Below are 18,054 nucleotides of genomic sequence, written 5' to 3'. Positions count from 1 at the left end.
CTACATAAAAAGGTACAAATACTAAATAGAGTTGTATTCAATGCTGGATCCACCGGGCAAAGTGAGTAACGTCAATGGAAATGCAGTACAATATCGACTAAAGCGGTTCCTGTCGTATTAGGAAATTAAGTAGCCCTGTGTTGTGTATACAGATTTTTAATTACAGAGTTAAATGGTGGGCTTGCGTGGGGGTCACCTATTAACGTGGGTACCTGTTCAGAAGGTGTGCTGTCCGCGGTGCTGAAGCAGTGACGTAGGACAGCGCCGCGCATCACGCATCCTCCCCTGCCATTTGTTGTGCTACTGGCTAGCTTGCTAAGCAAGGGGTCTCCATCAGCAGGAGGCGGAGAAGACGGCGGGCAAGCAGAGAAAGGCAGCCCCTTCCCTGGATACTCTGGAAGCCCTTCCACACAGGGAAACGTTACTAGAAAGGGAGGACAATGTCCGACTTTGACAGCAACCCGTTTGCAGACCCGGACTTCAGCAACCCCTTTCAGGTAGCTTACCTAGCTAACGTACGCTAAGAGCCCAATGTGGCCTGTCTTACTTTAGCATCCCTGCTAATAGTCTTAGCAAACGTTAGTAGCTAACATGACTGCTAGGTTAGTGTTAACTAAAGCTTTTTCTTGGTGTACCGCTAGCCAATGCTATGAAGCCGGACGAACTATGTATCGTCCACTTGATCGACCGCATCCTGATTACGTTAAATGGTTCCTCACTTGCAAAATACCAGCTATAAGAACAGATACAAAGCGCGGCCCACGGCCACTAAACATTACTGGCACCAGCTAGCTTGGTAAGTAAGTTAGCTACGTGCTAACATGCTACTGGTTGTGTTGTAACAGCGGTTGTCCAAGAGCAAGTTCGTATTAAATGAATATGTTCCAATTAGAAACGCTGCAAACAACACTGCCATAAAACATCAACTAGCTTCTTTCTCATCGTAGTGGGTGACAAAGCACTGCAGTCTCGTTCAAAAAATATGGTGAAGATGATGATCTTTTTTTCCCATGGTTGTCCGGATGAAAGCACCGTGCAGGCTACAGGCCGTGACCATGCCAACAGTCGGCTGGTTTTCGTCAGTACACCTGAGTTGGTGATTTAAATGTTAAGCCCCTCCCCTGTACTGCCAGGTGTTAGTCAGAGGGTGGAGTCAGTCGGTGGAGTCTTGGATGGAATGAAAACCTCCATCTGTTGGCTCCTAGTTGTGACACATTGTGGCCCACCATAGACTGTCCTGGAGCATGTAAATAGTGGCATTTTCCAGTTGCACCGCTTCTCTTCCCATTCATTGGGTTTCGGGTGGGCCACATGTACTGATATTAGCAATATTATTGTGTCCGACCCTCAATTTCCGCCAGTCATAGCTGGTCAGAACATACCACACGTTGAATGTTCAGCTGATGCCTTTCAATACACACAGCAGGTTAGGTAACAACAACTAATACGTCTTTGTTGTAGTAGCTTTTACCCACTTTATGGTCATCTCTGTCCCGTAGGATCCCTCGGTGACACAGGTGACTCGTTCCGCCCCTCCTGGTGGTTTGGAGGAGTACAACCCCTTCACAGACGCCAGAACGGTCAGCTTTACTAAGCATCGCTATAACTGACCTCATTTTATCCACTCCCTTCTTTCGCTCTTCTTCCACCTTTCAGTCACATGATTTTACTGAAAAAAAATCATTTTTGGCCAAATACAGTTTTGATAAGGGGTCTCTTTTTGTCTACAGGCGGACCCTGGGAATGGCCCCAAAGCTGCTCCTGCCCCGTCACAGCAGAACACACAACCTGCCATCATGAAGCCCACAGAAGAGCCGCCGGCTTACTCGCAGCAACAGACTCAGGTACGACACACTGATCATGTTCCCTTTATAAATGGACTCGTATGTAGTTTTATAGCACCTTTACAGATACACACTGTCTTCTTTTGCTGGTTCACATTTCTTCTGGTCCTCCATACGCTCACCTTTTTTTTCGGCCTAATGGCAGCGTAAAGAGGGACGGTCTTCCACCTAGAGTTGTACCCCTTTGTGTCACTGTCTTCTATATTTATAAATCCTTCACCTTCCCTACTTGTAGCTTTCCTCTTGCAGTGCAATGTTCCAGCTAGTTCAATGCTAGCTGAAAAAGACAGGTGTGTTAACAACAGTAGCTGATCCCTTTTCCACCCGTACGCTTCTTTTCCCTGAAACTAGCCTAGAAAATACTTTCATTACTCCCCCGATTGGATATCATCCATGCGGTGTGATGTTTGATTGTCAAATCTAACAGCATTTCTGTGACTGCATTAGGACCAAGCGCGCGCTCAGGCTGAGTTGTTGAGAAGGCAGGAGGAGCTGGAAAAGAAAGCTGCAGAGCTGGATCGGCGGGAGAGAGAGTTACAGTCCCACGGGGCCGGTCAGTGAGTCAACCACCTCCTTCACTCTGCAGGGACACCATCCAAAATTACAGAATTCGTTGCAAAAATAGCTCATGTTATAAATGTTAGGCTTGTCAACCTGCTGGACACACAGGAATCTGTGTCAGGTAACATGTGTGATTGACAAGCTGAGAAAAAAAAAAAGTTCTGATGGGAACAAAATGTATGAGATGCATTCGTTATCTAACCGCGATGACCTTTGTCCACACAGGGCGCAAGAACAATTGGCCTCCCCTGCCAGAGAAGTTCCCCGCTGGCCCATGTTTCTACCACGATATAGCAGTGGATATTCCCGTAGAGTTCCAAAAGACCGTCAAGATCATGTACAACCTGTGGATGTGTAAGTGGATCGTCGAACTCACCTCAAAATCGAGCAGTGTTGCTTTCTGTACCTGCGAATATTACATTATTTGTTTTGATTCTAACACATTCCTGTCACACATGGTTTCAAAAGACAAACCCACATATCGCACTCCAAGAGAAGCCGCCTGAAGCATCAAATATTATGCAGAGTCACTTTGTCTGCTCGTTTACCACATTAGAAAACCAATACAGTTTGATTTGATTGGGTACCCCATATATTAGAACTGACTGTGTTATTGTGCTGAAATGACACCTGAAATACTTTATTTTGATGTTGTTTCTTTTGTCTACCAGTCCATGCGGGCACGCTCTTTGTGAACATGTTCGGCTGCCTGGCCTGGTTCTGTGTGGATGCATCTCGCGGTGTAGATTTTGGCCTGGCACTGCTATGGTTTCTGCTTTTCACGCCCTGTTCTTTCGTCTGCTGGTACAGACCGCTTTACGGGGCTTTCAGGTAAGCAGGTGGATGAAAGGAATCCCGCTGCGTTCTGCAGCAGCAGATAGTCACAGTATCGTGTCTTTGTGTTGGGAAAGGGTTAAGGGGAAAAAGAGCGGGGCAGCTGACTTTGAAAATGCTAAATAAAAATTGAGATTTTTTATTCACGTTTCCTTTTCTAACCCTACACTTGCTAATCCCAACCCCCTGAAAAATACTCCCATACGAGAAGAGTGCCGAGTAAACACTATACCTTGTTCTCTGTCTCCACAACAGGAGTGACAGTTCATTCCGCTTCTTTGTCTTCTTCTTCGTCTATATCTGTCAGTTTGGGGTTCACGTTCTACAAACTATAGGCATCGCCGGCTGGGGAACGTGGTGAGTATTTGTGACACTGCTTCTTGTGCGAGTGCACGCCGACGCTCAGCCCTCATCGGCGTTGTTGTTTTGCCAGTGGTTGGATCGCAGCCTTAACCGGCCTCAACGCCAGCATCCCCGTGGGCATCTTCATGTTGCTGATTTCGGCTCTCTTCACTGCGCTCTCCGTGGGCTCGCTCGTTATGTTTAAAAAGGTACGGTAGGACCGGTGGAGGTGGGTGGAAATCCCTTGACTTGATTCCAGCTCATTCTTCTCTTCTCTCCGGCTCTCTCCAGGTGCACGCGCTGTACCGCACCACCGGCGCGAGCTTCGAGAAGGCTCAGCAGGAGTTCGCAACCGGGGTCATGTCCAACAAAACCGTTCAGACTGCGGCTGCCAACGCTGCAGCTAACGCTGCAACCAATGCTGCCCGCGGGGCCTTCAAGCCTCAGCCATAAGATGACACATACCCACACACCATGCACACTCATACACACACACATACACACACACACAGAACACACACAAAGGTTGGGGATGCACAACTCTGGGCCCTGCAGGCTCTTCGATCAAATTGATTCTGTTTCTGGATGCTGTCCAGGGCTGCACACTTTGTGCTCTGCTTGTGCAAAGAGTCAAAAGCCCGGAATAAAAGATGTTAGTCACATAAAGTGACCAGAGTTGCTCACCTTCACTTAAAAAAATAAAAAAATCCAGTTTCACCTCTTGAAACATCCACCAAGTGGCTCCAGGCGTGCCCTGTCTCGTGTGGGATTTCATCTCACTGTGCTCCTCACTGGTAGCAGTTCTAGCACCTGGCTTGTTTCTGTCATGGCGATGACACGCAAACAGCTTCCTGCCTGGTTCATAGAGTTACAAAAAGGGATAATTGGATCATGTTTTTGCACATGATTTTGTTTTCTTGGTCACATGCCGAAAGTACAGTGTATGCAAATGCATTCTTCACTTAAAACCAAATAGCGGCTCTGACAGATGTAGGGCTTGGACGCAAATTGCTCCGAGCTGTACATTTCTTCATCTATTCTGAGACAAACTCGCCCCAGTAATTCATATAAGTAGAAATATTTTGGGATGTTCCTATTTTAGGACCTGTGTCCAGTCCCCCCCCCCCCCCAAGCAGTACTCCAGTGGCACCTGTCATTTGAGCAACTGTTGAACAGTTGAGCTCAGCGTGCGCTGAGCTAGCATCTCTGTGTATCATGACAAAAAAGCATGTCTAGCACACCTCACGTAGCCTTTCCTCCGGCTACGGGTGCGAGCTGGTTTTGATTATTTTCCCTCTTCAATAAGTGAGCTGTGAAGTTATAGCATGACCCCACTCAGAGGATGGTTGACGGAATTGTGGATGTATTTTTTGAGGACGCACTGAACACCGCTGGTCAGCAAGGTCCCCTAAAAGAGCTTCGGTTAGATGATTTCATTGGCACTGAAAAGGGGGGTTAGGGGGAACTGGATAAATATTCACATTTTCCTTTATGTATGTATGAGATTAACAGACAACTGTGTGGCTCCATTAGAGGTTGTTTTTTTTTGTCGCCCGTCACTGTTGGTTGAAATCTTAACGCTGCTGTGAATGTGGGAGGCTCTGCATCCTCCAGCCTCCTGCTGTCAGGACACATTTCATTCATGGGGAGAGAAGTGAACCCGAGGTAACGCTGTGCTTTTAAAGATTAAACCTGCATACATGAAATGAGAAGAAGACAAAAACATGGATACGGTGTGCATGACAGACCAACCAGTCCATTGTAAGCACATTTGCTCTTGTCAGTATTGGAGAATTGTCACCAGACGTCTCGCGGTCAAAACAAGCTTTGAGATGATGATTAGCGCTGCTGTTGTTACAAACGTATGGACTGGGTTCTGCCAGAGGCGTCACTACTGCTGCGAGGGGGAAGGTCAGTACTTGGTCATGAAGTAATCTTACCTGTGTGGCAGTATTGTTTTGTTTGAAACGTTTTTTGTTTTTTAATATCCATTGCACCTTTCTTGTTTTCACGTCGACCATTTAGGGCTTAAGATAAACATGTTTTCATTCATGGTGTAATTTAAAGTTGTATGCGTTTCAAATTTCGTTTGGTATGCTTTGACATGATGTATAATGTTTTCTGTGGTTTTATAATGACATGATCATAGCATCAGCTAGATTGAAGTGTGATCCTTGACTTTGAGACTCGAGCCTCCAAAAGGTGCCCTTCTATGGATGAGGATGTTTGGTATAAAAGGCCAACAAAAAAAAAAAAAAATCTCCCTCAAGTGTTACTGTCCTGAAAAGCTGTGAGGAATCTACCAGATGTCCATATAGATTTGTTTTTTTTTAATCTTTGCTCCCATGTTTTACTTACAATCACCTTCATGATTGCCAGGTATCTATAGTTTTAACAGGTGTTAAATGAAGCCATGCCGCAATGGGTAATTACTTAATGTATTAAGCGAGCCGGTCCGCGGGTCAGAACGAGGGATTGGAAGTTTGCTGGCTCAAAACTGTGTTTTGGAGCTGTGATTCACAGTATTTCACTGAATCAGAAGAGAAACTCCTTCAAAAAGATACACTTGTATATTTTGTAAAGTTGAACATTTGATCCCATTATCAATCCCGTGTAAAAAAGAAAAACGTGTCGCACTCTTTGTCTGGCCTTTGTTGCATGTGAAATAGTTTGAGTTTTGTATATTTATGGTATTAACATGAAATAAAATTTGAAAGAAATGTTTCAGAAAGTTATGAAATTTGTATCAAATTACTGTGAAAAAACTGCGATGATGAGCTATTAAAGAAAATAAATGTATCTTACAACCCTTGGGGGTGGAGGCACTAGCGGAAGTGTAGTCACATGTCATCTTCTTTCCATCACTAGATGTCAGTGTTTCCTTGGTAAGTGTAGTTTTATCGGCACCTCGTCAGGTTAAAAGATCACAGACAGATTTACTAATGAAGGCCTGGTTTATTGGAGTACAGAGTACAGACGATATCGCTCGATGTGCCACGGATGCTGTAGAATCTTTCGTTAATGTAACAAAATCGGCTGACAGTCAACTTATTAATCCGAGCACAGATCAGACCAGAAACCTTTCGTCCTCTGGCTGCGCCCACTCTCCCAGGAGACACACTGCAGTTGAATTATTGCACATTTCATCTAAAATGAATCAAAGCGGCCATGTGATTCCACATTTTTCAGCGACTTAATGAAGCATGCTTTGAGGAAAACAGGAAGCAAAGTGTACTTAATTAACGGCGAGGGGCAAAAAAACACAATATGCATTCATCCAGCAAATACTCAACGGAGGCTTCTTGGATTTTTACCTCATCTCGTTGTGTCTCGCCCATCTTTACAAAGCCCCACCTCATCATGGAGGTGAGCTCATAGTCTCCCTGTGAGCACCACGAAGGGTGAGCTTTTCACACACTCATTTACTCACCCGTTTACAATCCTCTACAGTTAATGTCCGTCACACACGCACACACACGCAAGCGGTTGCTGGGAGTCGGGGCGCGCACGCATCTGGTAGTACTCAGTGGTTTTGTTGTGGTTTGCAGGTGAAGCGTGGGAGTAAACAGCATTGCGCTCGCCCGGCCGTGACGCCAACGATGCGTCCACTACCTCCCTCGACCGATCGCCTGTTACTTCCTGCACAGTGGTTTGTTTACTGTGAGAATTACAACACATATAAAAACAGTATCGCGGTCAAAAGCATTGGTCTACAGGCAAAGTCCATTGGGCCTGATGCTGTCACCCTCAAAAAGGCATCCATCTTTTTTTAACAATCACTAGTTTTATCCACGCTGTCTTGAAGAAAATGGTGTCCATACAAGAAGAAATGACACACAGGAGGTTTCTAAAGGCTCAGAGCAGGCAGATCAGACTCTTGCCCTCCTCGATCTCCTCCTGGACCTTATCGCTGGAGGTGGCGATCTCCGCCTGCGCGGACAAAACGGCGCACAGGAAGGAGCCCAGCGTTCCTCCTATCGCCGCGTAGAACGCCCAGCCGAGGGAGCACAGGGACGGCCTGAAGGGCAAAGCCTCGGGCCCGCAGTAGCTGAGCACCTTCTCTGAACCCCAACCGGCAGGGTACAGCATGAGGCCCACCATCAGCAGCAGGCCTGAGGGGGGGGGGGGGAGAGAGGGGAGAGAGAGAGGACGATGAGATGAGTGGTTGAGTCACGTCAACATCCGAGCAGAGGGTGCACAAACAGATCACAGAGCAGCTGAGAACGCAGTGACTCAGCTCTGGAGAGGAATACGCACTTCTCCAGATGACAGGCGTTTGATTTGTGATGCGTTCGACTGCTTCTCCGGTGATGTCACATAACGACAGGACCAAACACACCTGTGGCAGCTCGTCGACGCAGAAGCGTGTTGGCGAGGTTCGGTTGGCCGAGCCAGCCTCCAACTAGGAAAGGCACAATGGCGAGCCACTCAACGTTGGCGAATAATAAAACGGGATGTTTCGACTTGTAGAAATCGACAGCAGCCGAGGCATTCCCCAGAGGCCATGGCATGGTTAGAAGATGCACAGTAATGGGCTTGTGCAGACGGGTTACCACTGTAAACTCCATCATTAGCTCTTGGTAGTTGTTCAGACTCAGTAGTTTGTTCGTGTTTCCCCGAGGTTGCTCGTTTTGTGGCGACTTAGGATGTCCATCCCTTTTGGCAATTGAATTAATAAGAGGACTTTTTGGTGTTAAAAAATTTCAAATTCAACTATTAGAATGTTTTTTTTTTTTACAGTTTTTACTTGACATCATACTAGGGCTGCACGGTATTTAAAAAAATTCCCCACCGAACTGCATGCTGGGTACAGCGCACAACAAGAAGTAACTCTGTTGCTACATGAAACACACAGAAGAGAGGAGCTGTGTCTGATGGGAAGCCAACCTCCTCCTCATCATACCGCTATTTTGGAGAAATCATTTGCATTGTAATGACAGTGAGCATTATGAAAAAAAAACAATATACCAGTTATTCAGGGGAAAGAATCTCCACTGATTTCACAGCCCACACGTGGTTATTTAGACAGAGAAAGGCAATCAATGGCTACAAAGGGGCATATAACTCATTTCTAGGCTCTGACTAGTATTTGGGGTTTCCATTATCAGTTCATTTCTGTCATATGAATTTAATGTACCTTTTGAGGGTTTCGGGACAGGGGATGACGTATGTGTATAAACTGTAAAGCCCTCTGAGGCAAATTTGTAAATCTAAATGTTTTCTGATCCAGGAATAAAATAAAAAATAATTATTTTTAATGATATTGTGTACATGTATGTCTCACCTGCGATGGCCTGCAGCAGTCCGCAGATGTTGAATATGCTCTTCTTCATGATGCTCTGGAAGCACATGCTGAACACGGAGATACAGGCCACTCCTCCGAGCACCAATATCCCGGCCGCCAGAAACAACATGGCGGCCTGCCAGAAGCCGGTGGCCACTTCCCCGAAGGTCCCGGCGTAGGGCCCGCAGCTCGCCCCCACTCCCCGGGAGCCGATGCGAAGGCAGCGGCTGTACAGGCCCAGAGACGGCCGGTACTCCCCGGAGTCCACGCCCGCCCCGCTCGCGCCGGAGTCCGACCGGGGGAACCCCAGCAGCCAATCGGGGCTCATGAAGGCGATGAGCTCGGCAAAGGCCACCACGATGCTGAGCAGGGTCCACAGCATGGAGCGGCACGTTACAATGACATGGCACATGGCGTCAGTGCCCAATTCTCAAAGCCCTCGCGGAGAAACCGGGTCTGAAGTCCTTTCCTTTGCGAACAGGACGCTCCAGCGGATTCCTGGTTCGGGTTCCTACCCCTCGTGAGCAGATGTCTCCTCTGTTTCCTCTTCAGAGGCAAGTTCCAGCTGTGGTCACCCCAAAGAGCTACAGCGCACCGAAGCAGCTTCCCTCGGCCATGGCACCGTCTGCAAAGACACACCCACACACACACACACACACACACACGAGGGGGTGAGCGACACACAGCATCTGTATACACAAGCTGGCTTCCCGTCCACCGTGAATCACAGACTCCACTGGAGGTTTCGCTTTGTCGTCAAACAGAGCCCAGATCTCCCCACAGAGCGCTACTTCCCATTCACCGCGGGCCAGCTGCGCGTGCAGCGTGAGCAACACTTCCAGATGTCCGATGGAGCGTCCGAGGTGATTCACACGCACACACAAAAGCGCTCATACCGTCGTCACACCGCTCACGGATCACTGGGCCTTTGTGCACACTCATCTTATCCGCACTATGTCAGGAGCTCTGTGTGCTCCGCTGTCAACACGAATCATCTCGTGGGTTGAAGCAGCTTCAAATCGAGGCCTCGATCAAAGCAACTGCGATCACGGTTGAGATCGCGTTGTTGGGGACACTCTGGCAAAGCGAGGTCTCGTGTCCGATTGTCACCAGAGACGTGATTCAGCGTTCATGATGACACACACACACACAGGAAAATAAGAGAGAGCCGGGTTCAAAAACGCAGCGGGATGGACTCGGGTATCCTGGGGGATCTCTGTGGTGGTCTCCCGCGCTTACACAATGGAGGTCAAAGGAGTATCATTTGTGGTGGTCGCGGCATTAAAACATTGTTAATCTGGTAAGGAACGACTGTTGTTGACTGTTTTGTTTCGTTCAAACCGGATCGTATTTTTTTTTTGTCAGGAGAAATCAGCAGTGAGAGATGCTCATTTCACACCGGCATCGTTTTTAGTCAACGTGTGAAACTGCTCTGGAGGTCGAGCAGTTCTTATGCACATCAACTTCTAATGACCTGCATTATTAATTCATTCAGCTGATGTTGCTTTATTTGTGTCCCTATTTTTGCATGGATTTAGCAGTCTCTAAATAAATAAATCCCAATCCTTTTGTTCAATGAGCGTGACACCGGATATTTAAAATGCTGATACTGTATGTGGGCAGCAATTCAGACTTCAACTAGGACCAGGAAAGTGGAAAGTCCAGTTCTTGTAGACGTCGTCTGGGACGGGTCCACTTTCTGTCTCCAGAGTCAAAACTAAACATGGAGAAGCAGCGTTCAGCTTTTCTGGAACAAAGTCCCAGAAAGCTGCAGCACCTCCTTTAAATCCAGATTAAAGACCTTTATGTTTGCTGCAGCCTTTAATTGACATTTGGACTTGGGCACTTGAGAAGATTTGACATAAAAGAGGGAGGGAGGCTAAACTGACAACGGACTGTTTCTATTGCTTTTATTGGGGATGATGAGCTGAGCACAAAAGCGTTCCCGAATAGTTCCAGGTCAGTCCGACCCGCACGGATACTGTGATATGGTTGCACCTTCTCACCAGCCTGCATTCAGAATACTAAATCCCTCCCCCTGCACATGCTGTATGCTCTGATAAAATCGGATTCGGTTCAATAAAAAACTAAAAGTATTCACAATAACAAAGTCACAGGCATGACAGCATGCGAGGAGCCGAGGTACGGCGTCCCCACGACAAATGCGGGTGGCGCCGCTGTGCTTTTTTTGGGAACGCTGCGAACCGCCGACATCAGTGTACTGTGTCTGCTTAAAAATGTTTTCTCGTTCCGCGATTTTGCATCCCAATTACAGATTTCCCGAAGCCTCAGCCAAAACTCGCGGGTCCGTGATCAGCCGGTTTCAGCTGACCTCAGGCCAGAATAGGAAACGGCAGCAACGAACAGGAAGCCAACAGGAAGCATCATTGTTGTAGCGACAGCCTCCGTGGCAACAATCTGTCACTCTATATTCTTTGAATCGAAACCTTCACAAAAGTTTTTTGTTTTTTTTTTTACACGTGATGCCATTGTACTTTTACAGCGGCAAAGCGCCACGCATTCCCAAGCGTGTATATGTGTTTTTGAGGATGGTTTGGGGTGTGCCCTGTTTTATTACAGTCCTCGAGGTTATTCCGGGCCTCCTCGCAGAACCACGGCTCACAGTTTCCATTCTGCAGTAGTTACAATGAGTTTCAACCTTTCAGGCTACAGTTTGGGTTTCCTCTGTTTACAGCTGATTATACAGTCCATCCAGGCCGGGCATGGCGCTGTCTGTTGAGACTGGGATGTCCCTCAAATTACCGGCTCTGCCTCTTTAAACTACAGCGGCGTAGCACAAGCCGGTCGGTGTGCACCTCTCACAAGGGCAGCACTCATTTTGCATCTTAATCTGCACAGCTGGTGCATGCACGCATACGGCACATGTGCTTGCAGCTGCAGAAAGGACACTGCATCCCCGAAAACACACTCTGCGCTTCCTTTTTCTGGCAGCTGAACAGACCTCCGATCAGCATCAGACGCTCAGTTATGTCTCGTTCATGGCGGAGGCGCCACCGGGTGAGAGATCTCGGCCTGCCAGTTGCTTTTGACAGATATGCGTCTTCAAACGTTCAGATCTTTGTCACCGCAGCTCCCTCTCTGTAGTCAACCAATCGTAGATACGCATCAACCCCAGCAGAGACGGATCGCGGGGTTTTGGCGGTTTTCACGAAATCCACCCGCTTGGCAGAGATTGGCCGGTGATACAGCAGATATTCACCACAAGATGAAAGCAGCAAGGCCGTCCAACCCTTCATTCAGCAAGCCGACACAAAAACAGTCTCCTTGCGAGACACACTTTCTCTCCTGGTATTACAACAGTTTGTTTCTGAAAATACCTTTGGCCAAGCAGCCCGGAGGCTCCATAAAACGCCTGCTAATGAAGCGTAGTTTGAGCCGAGCCCGTCGAAGGCCCGTACGCAGCGGTGGATACGAGGTGTACGCGGGTCCGTTAGTTAGGACGTTGCTGAGGGAGCCTGCCGAGTAGTAAATCTGGAGTAATTGCTCTGACATATCAGCGGAGGCTCTGGTAGCATGCCATGGTGCTGAGGTAATGAGTGCTGGCCACTGTGGTCTGTTCGGGGGAGAGGGGAAAGTAAGGGAGGACCAAAGGTGGGTGGTTGCAGCATCTAAAGTTGACGCAGATTGTTCTGTTAAAGAGGCTAAACACATTCTGGCAGAGTGCGAGAGATGATGAAAAAAATGCTCCATCCATCTTTGGGATGGCGATGCACCGCTGTGACTTTTTCAGTCGTGATTGTGACACCTGGCCCATTAAATTGCTATCGTGCCGCTGTGTCACAAGCCTATCAGTGTTGAGATGGTCCTAAATTCAGGAAAATCGGCATCATGTTGTAGTTAGCTCAGCATGCCTTTAATCCATTTAAGTTCTCTGATCGCCTCCTGCAGATGTCATGAACCCAGACCAGACGGCGTTTAGTCTGACCAACGCCCCCGCATTACAGTAAAGCACTGTTTTATGTGTAAGGCAACATCATCATTTAAATAAGTACACATGAATGCATTGAATGCTATGTTATGTATTAAAACAGTAGTATCCAATGCCAGGTTGACTATATACTATAGTCAGTATGGGGATGGGGAAATGGAGGATTGTTTCTGTATCTGTAGTTTAGGAAAGCATACCTAAGCTGTTGGATCACCCGCCCCGATCCAATGACCTCCCCCCCCCAAAGTGGATCTGGGCGGGGAGGACACCACATCTCCTGAATTAGAAACCTCAAACCACGGCAATCTGTTCCCTAAGCTGCTGTGTCTGGTCTGGTCCGGTCTGGTCATGCACCTGGACCAGCTAGGCTACTTCATCATCTTCAGGGCTACACACATCTACTCAAGGCCAGCAGCATTTTACAAAATAGCCAGCGATAGGAAACTAGTGCGATGCCAGTTGGGCAGGACTAAACGTATCCCTTCGTCATGAAAGAATGCGGCTGAGCTCCAGGCGGAGTGACGGCCAGTGAAGCAATAGCAGCAGCTTGAAATCTGAACGTACACTTTTCAATGCTGGATTTTACAAATCGATCAACGAGCGCAAGAGCACTGGGCGAGTCAGGACACCTGCCGGGATAGAGACACCAAAGCCCTCCAGCCAATTCCCACGGAAATGTTCAATTACATCCACGAACAGCAAAAGATCCCCACCAAGGTCCCGTTTCTCCCCCCCAGCAGTCTGGCGGGTCAAATTTGTGACCTTGTGAAACCTGAACCAAACAACAGAACAAAGCCCTTTTCTACAAACTAATGAGTTTCATTGTGGCTCCCTTTGATTGTTACACCTCAGCCTGTACCTGCAGGCGGGCAAACATCCACCTGCTTCACCAGGACGTTGCAAACAGGAGACCCGGAGACGAGCTCAGCTCATTCGGTTTCCTCGATCCCCCCCCCCCCCCCCGATGTTGTGAAACCACCCGGGGCCCGGTCTCCTCCAGAGCCCCTTTCTCGCTAACCATAACCACGTGAGCTACTGCTTTGGAATATATTTGGAGCTGCGAGTGGAGGAAATGCCTTCCGTGGCTAGGCCATTGCCACACCTTGTGTCCCATGATTACCTTCCATTGAGAGATGGTTGAACGCGGGTTTTAGTGCACCCGAGTTTAGATTTATTTCACAGACCCAGGGGTTTCGATGACAATAGGAGGCCCACGTTTGGCTGAAAACTAGTTTAACTAGTTACTGACGCACAAACACCAAAAACCAACACACTTCCGTTAACAGTGAGAAGGTGGCAGCACGGAGGAGAACTTCAGCCGAGACCCGCGTGCATGTGCCTGAGAAAAGAAAAAAAAACAGAAAGAAAGGCCCACTTCATCTGGTGCCACTCAACTCAAACAAAGAAGTGTCGACATACCACCGCCCACTCCCTCCTCCTCCTCCTCCTCCTCCTCCTCCTCCTCCCCGCTCGCTCCTCAGCTCCCAAAAGACATGCCACCATAGGAGCTCTCCAATCGCCGTGGCCCCGTTCAATCTGTGCAACACCCCCGGGCCCCCTCGCTCTCTCCTCACTGACTCCGTAGGGGCCCCGAAAGTCCCTGACGCACAAAGCCCCCGAGTGACCCTCGCATCTCCCTCACACAAAGAGGAGAATGTCCTTCGCGCTCCTCCCTCCTGAGTTCTTCTTCTGCTTCTACAGATGATGGATGATGGTGTCTGAATGTTGAGTAATGACTGAGCCTTGTGCACACATTATAACAGTAGTGAGATTCTACCAATACGTACAAAACCTGCTTGTGATATAGGTCGTCCGGACGTTTTGTCAACACGACCACACAATTGTAGGATCCCACGCAGGGTCATTTGGAGTTCACGAGATGATTTTTGCACTATGGTGAAGTAAAACGAGGAACCGTGGTCCTCCATGAAGGTAGAAAATCTATCAATTGCGCTACGGAACTATGATAAACAACAACGTGGTGACCTGGTAATGGCTATTTGTATGGTTAGTTAGTCTTATCCGCTGCTAAATATACTCATAAATCACTGACCATCTTCCTCGACTCCAGACTGAAATCAATCTCGGAAGAGTTCCTTCCACATTTCTCTCCCATCGGGTGTAAACCAGATAAAAATAGATCCATTCAATAAACAGCCACAATATTTTATTTGCCATTTACTAGAAAACATAACTCCCTCAAAACCCTCCCTCAGCTATCACCATCCCATCATCTAGATCCACTGACACGGAGCAGGTTCGCACTCGTCGTCCAGGTGGTTGTCAAAACTCAATCTAGGAAAAGTAGGCAGGGAGATCCAGGAAAAAGCCAATTACAGCATGAGAGCAGCATTCAATAACTCCTAGAATGAGTCACTAGACATTGAAACAAATAGTAGTTTTTGTAAGAGCGGAAAGGTTTTTGAGCATGTTGGCGGAGGCTCCCTCCACTCATCATGTCACTACAGTTTGTCCTTGAACTCAGCTCGAATAAACACGCAACGGTTTTCCTCTGGTTGTGTTTAGTTTGTGATGTGAAGCCACTTCCCCTCTCAGCACCGGGGCTATCGGGCCAGAGAGCTCCATGGGTGGCTCTCACACAGGGGGGGGGGGGGGGGGGGGGTGGGGACCATCTCCATGCACTTCAAGGACGTTGTGGTGGAAAGAGACACGCAGGGCTGCTGCCTGCATGGACATGTGTGAAAGACACTTTGGGAAATAAAAAGCATTTATTTAAAAAAATAAATAATAGAGCTTTAGTTGTAATGAGTAGTTAGGCTGCTGGTGGAGGAGATTCCTCATACAAGTGCTCTGATTTCCAGCTGCTGCCAGATGTTGGGGTGGCCACAGGGCTGCAACTTTTAGAGTCCACATCCCTCCAAAGAAATACGAAAAACACGCGCACGCGCGCACACACACACACACACACACACACACACACACACACACACACACACACACACACACACACACACACACACACACACTTCAACCAAACGTCCGTAATAACAGCTGGCATCGAACACAGCTGTGCAACGAAGCGCCAAAACGAGGTCTGTTCCTGGCCGTCAGCGGGACTGAAACCTACAACGAGCGCGACATTAACGACACTTTCGGCTTCACGGAGTCCGAAGACGAGGCGCGTGAAGTCAATCGGCTCACGGCACGTCTCCCTGTTCCCACTTACCGGAAGTCCCCGTGCGGAGGATTCTGCAGGAGGACAGGAAGAAGAAGAAGAAGATGTCTTTTGTTTTGAGAAGTCCTCCTGGGCCTCATTCACCCGGGCTCCTTTTCTTCAGGGCGATATCATTCTCTCTCTCCTTCAGCCCTCGCGTATAGAGCCGTCCCCCGTCGCCTCCTCTCCTCCTTCCTTCTCTCCTCCCTTTCCCTTCTCCCTTTCCCTTCTCCCTTCCCCCCACTGCGCTCGTCTCAGGAAGGAGGAGAAGAAGAGAAGAGGCCGACATGACGACGGGTTCCTGGATCCTGCGACTTTCCACTAACTTCCAACAACGAATTCAGCTTCTTCTGTGTAGCTATAACTTCTCCAAAGTTTGTACCAAACTAAAAGTAAGATAAATAATCAATAAAATAATTATGTGTAACATGAAATTATACAAAACACCAAATCACATCATCAATTCACTTTTAGTATTCATGCAAATAAAATTATTTTTACTGTGCATCATATTTTAATGTTTACATGTTTCTGCTCCACATTGAGTAAATATGTCCTTGTATTGGTTTAGATACAGTGGACTATTGCGTGTTTTTATCAGTAAAGGATTTACTGGATACACGGTTTGTGTACCAAACAGTAACAGGTAGATTTGTGAGCTTCAGAGGTGCCTGTAGTTTCTAGTCTTTCAGCTAATACAAGCTGACCGGCTGACCTTCACATTTTCTCCACCCAGAGGTGACCTGTTGATCATCTCATCTAATTTTCTTTTAAATACAAAGGTGCATATTTACCACTACACAAAACCTTACATAAGCAAGTCATTTTGACTTGACTTGTGTCTCCACCAGCGTACCTTTGGGCGGAACAGTGAATGACCACGGTTCCCCAACTGCATGTTTTGAAAGCTTGTGTGTGGTTTGTACACAGGGTCACATGGTGGCTGGCATAAATGTCTTGGGGGAGGTCCACGTCCATTGATGAAGGACTTGTGCAGTTCTGTTAAGTGTCCCCTGAGTAACCAAGGCATCATTTATAGACAGGTTTGGAAGAGCATGCTTGTTCCATTATATTTTAGAAGGGCTCTTTTTTCAAAATTCAGAGGAACAGGGCCCTGGGGGGGGGGGGGGGGTGTTATGAATGAAATATAATTACTTATCTTGTCATCTGATTATTTCCCCTTTGTCTTGATGCTCTTTTGTTTAGACAATCATAAGTAATGTTAGGCAATGTTTAACGCTTCCCCTCCATATATACTGTGCAACTCAAACATTGTGAGTTCCACCACGTTGGTATTTAATGCATCCTTTCTGCATGAAGTTGTGTTTTGTGTATACTTCTTCCCGAGCCTAGAGAGCCCGAAAAACAAAGAAAAAGCCCAGCGACTCCTCTTCCCAGCCGGTCAACACCAGCTCCCATTTCCTCTGTGGGATGCTGCAATGGTAGATGGTTAAAGAGGAGCTCTTCTGGTTTTGGCCACAGAGGGGGCTTTAAATATGTATCAGTGTGGATTCTAAAATGACTAACAGATATTTCAAAGTTGTTGCGTCAAGGGCTTTGTATTTGGATTGTAAGTCAACAAATGAGTTCATATGTTGAGATTTTGGAATATAATAATTCGAGTTGTACAGGGAAGTTGTCATGCAATTCTATATCAAACATACATATACATACAAACTTTATGTTGATATTTCTCTCATATAAAGCATTGTATAGTCGTAGTTTACTTTAATTTTCAAATAGCTGTTGTTGTCTCACCCATGTGTTGCCAGTTTATGAACAAAGAATCTGCTAATTATGGGTTCGAATGTCCAGTCCAGTGAGGTAAACATAAACATACAGTGGGCAGCAATGTGGTCACAGACCTGACATTTAGAAACGAAAGAGAGGGGAATCCATCATTTCTGTTTTTTTGGCGGGGGGGGGGTATTCCTCATCAGTATACTGTTTGATGGTGTAAATAAATACAAAATAAAGTGTGACGTGAATGCGACGAAAATACATAAAACCCGAGCAAAGCCGAGCATCACAGCGGAGTTTGGCCTCTCACCATCGAGCATGTCAG

General features: G+C 47.3%; 2 protein-coding genes across 2 annotated transcripts; one reads left to right on the top strand and one right to left on the bottom strand.

Moving 5' to 3' along the window:
- The first annotated feature begins 212 nt into the window (after positions 1-212).
- On the top strand, positions 213-6,312 carry LOC119225415 (secretory carrier-associated membrane protein 1-like). The gene is made up of 9 exons (XM_037483262.2): positions 213-497; positions 1,500-1,580; positions 1,731-1,844; positions 2,292-2,397; positions 2,631-2,759; positions 3,077-3,236; positions 3,495-3,596; positions 3,673-3,790; positions 3,873-6,312. Exons 1-9 carry the CDS (start codon positions 441-443, stop codon positions 4,032-4,034), a joined length of 1,029 nt encoding a protein of 342 aa, XP_037339159.1. The 5' UTR covers positions 213-440; the 3' UTR covers positions 4,035-6,312.
- A 204-nt stretch (positions 6,313-6,516) lies between these two features.
- LOC119225644 (LHFPL tetraspan subfamily member 2a protein-like) lies at positions 6,517-16,446 on the bottom strand. Its single transcript, XM_037483655.2, has 3 exons — positions 16,002-16,446; positions 8,866-9,490; positions 6,517-7,693 (listed from the first exon to the last, which is right to left on the bottom strand). The coding sequence occupies exons 2-3, from the start codon at positions 9,275-9,277 to the stop codon at positions 7,437-7,439; spliced, it is 669 nt and encodes a 222-aa protein (XP_037339552.1). The 5' UTR covers positions 9,278-9,490; positions 16,002-16,446; the 3' UTR covers positions 6,517-7,436.
- Positions 16,447-18,054: the final 1,608 nt, after the last annotated feature.

Source organism: Pungitius pungitius, chromosome 5, assembly GCF_949316345.1.
Source record: "Pungitius pungitius chromosome 5, fPunPun2.1, whole genome shotgun sequence".
NCBI lineage: Eukaryota > Metazoa > Chordata > Actinopteri > Perciformes > Gasterosteidae > Pungitius > Pungitius pungitius.
The sequence above is the reverse complement of the archived record's forward strand: the minus strand, read 5'-3'. Positions and strand labels throughout refer to the sequence as shown.

Excerpts from the sequence above, each read along its gene's own strand:
- LOC119225415 (XM_037483262.2), top strand. The coding sequence starts at position 441 with ATGTCCGACTTTGACAGCAACCCGTTTGCAGACCCGGACTTCAGCAAC. Across the intron at positions 1,581-1,730 it reads CCTTCACAGACGCCAGAACG|GCGGACCCTGGGAATGGCCC; the intron begins GTCAGCTTTACT and ends TTTTGTCTACAG. Across the intron at positions 1,845-2,291 it reads ACTCGCAGCAACAGACTCAG|GACCAAGCGCGCGCTCAGGC; the intron begins GTACGACACACT and ends TGACTGCATTAG.
- LOC119225644 (XM_037483655.2), bottom strand. The coding sequence starts at position 9,277 with ATGTGCCATGTCATTGTAACGTGCCGCTCCATGCTGTGGACCCTGCTC. Across the intron at positions 7,694-8,865 it reads ACTGCTGCAGGCCATCGCAG|GCCTGCTGCTGATGGTGGGC; the intron begins GTGAGACATACA and ends CCCCCCCCTCAG.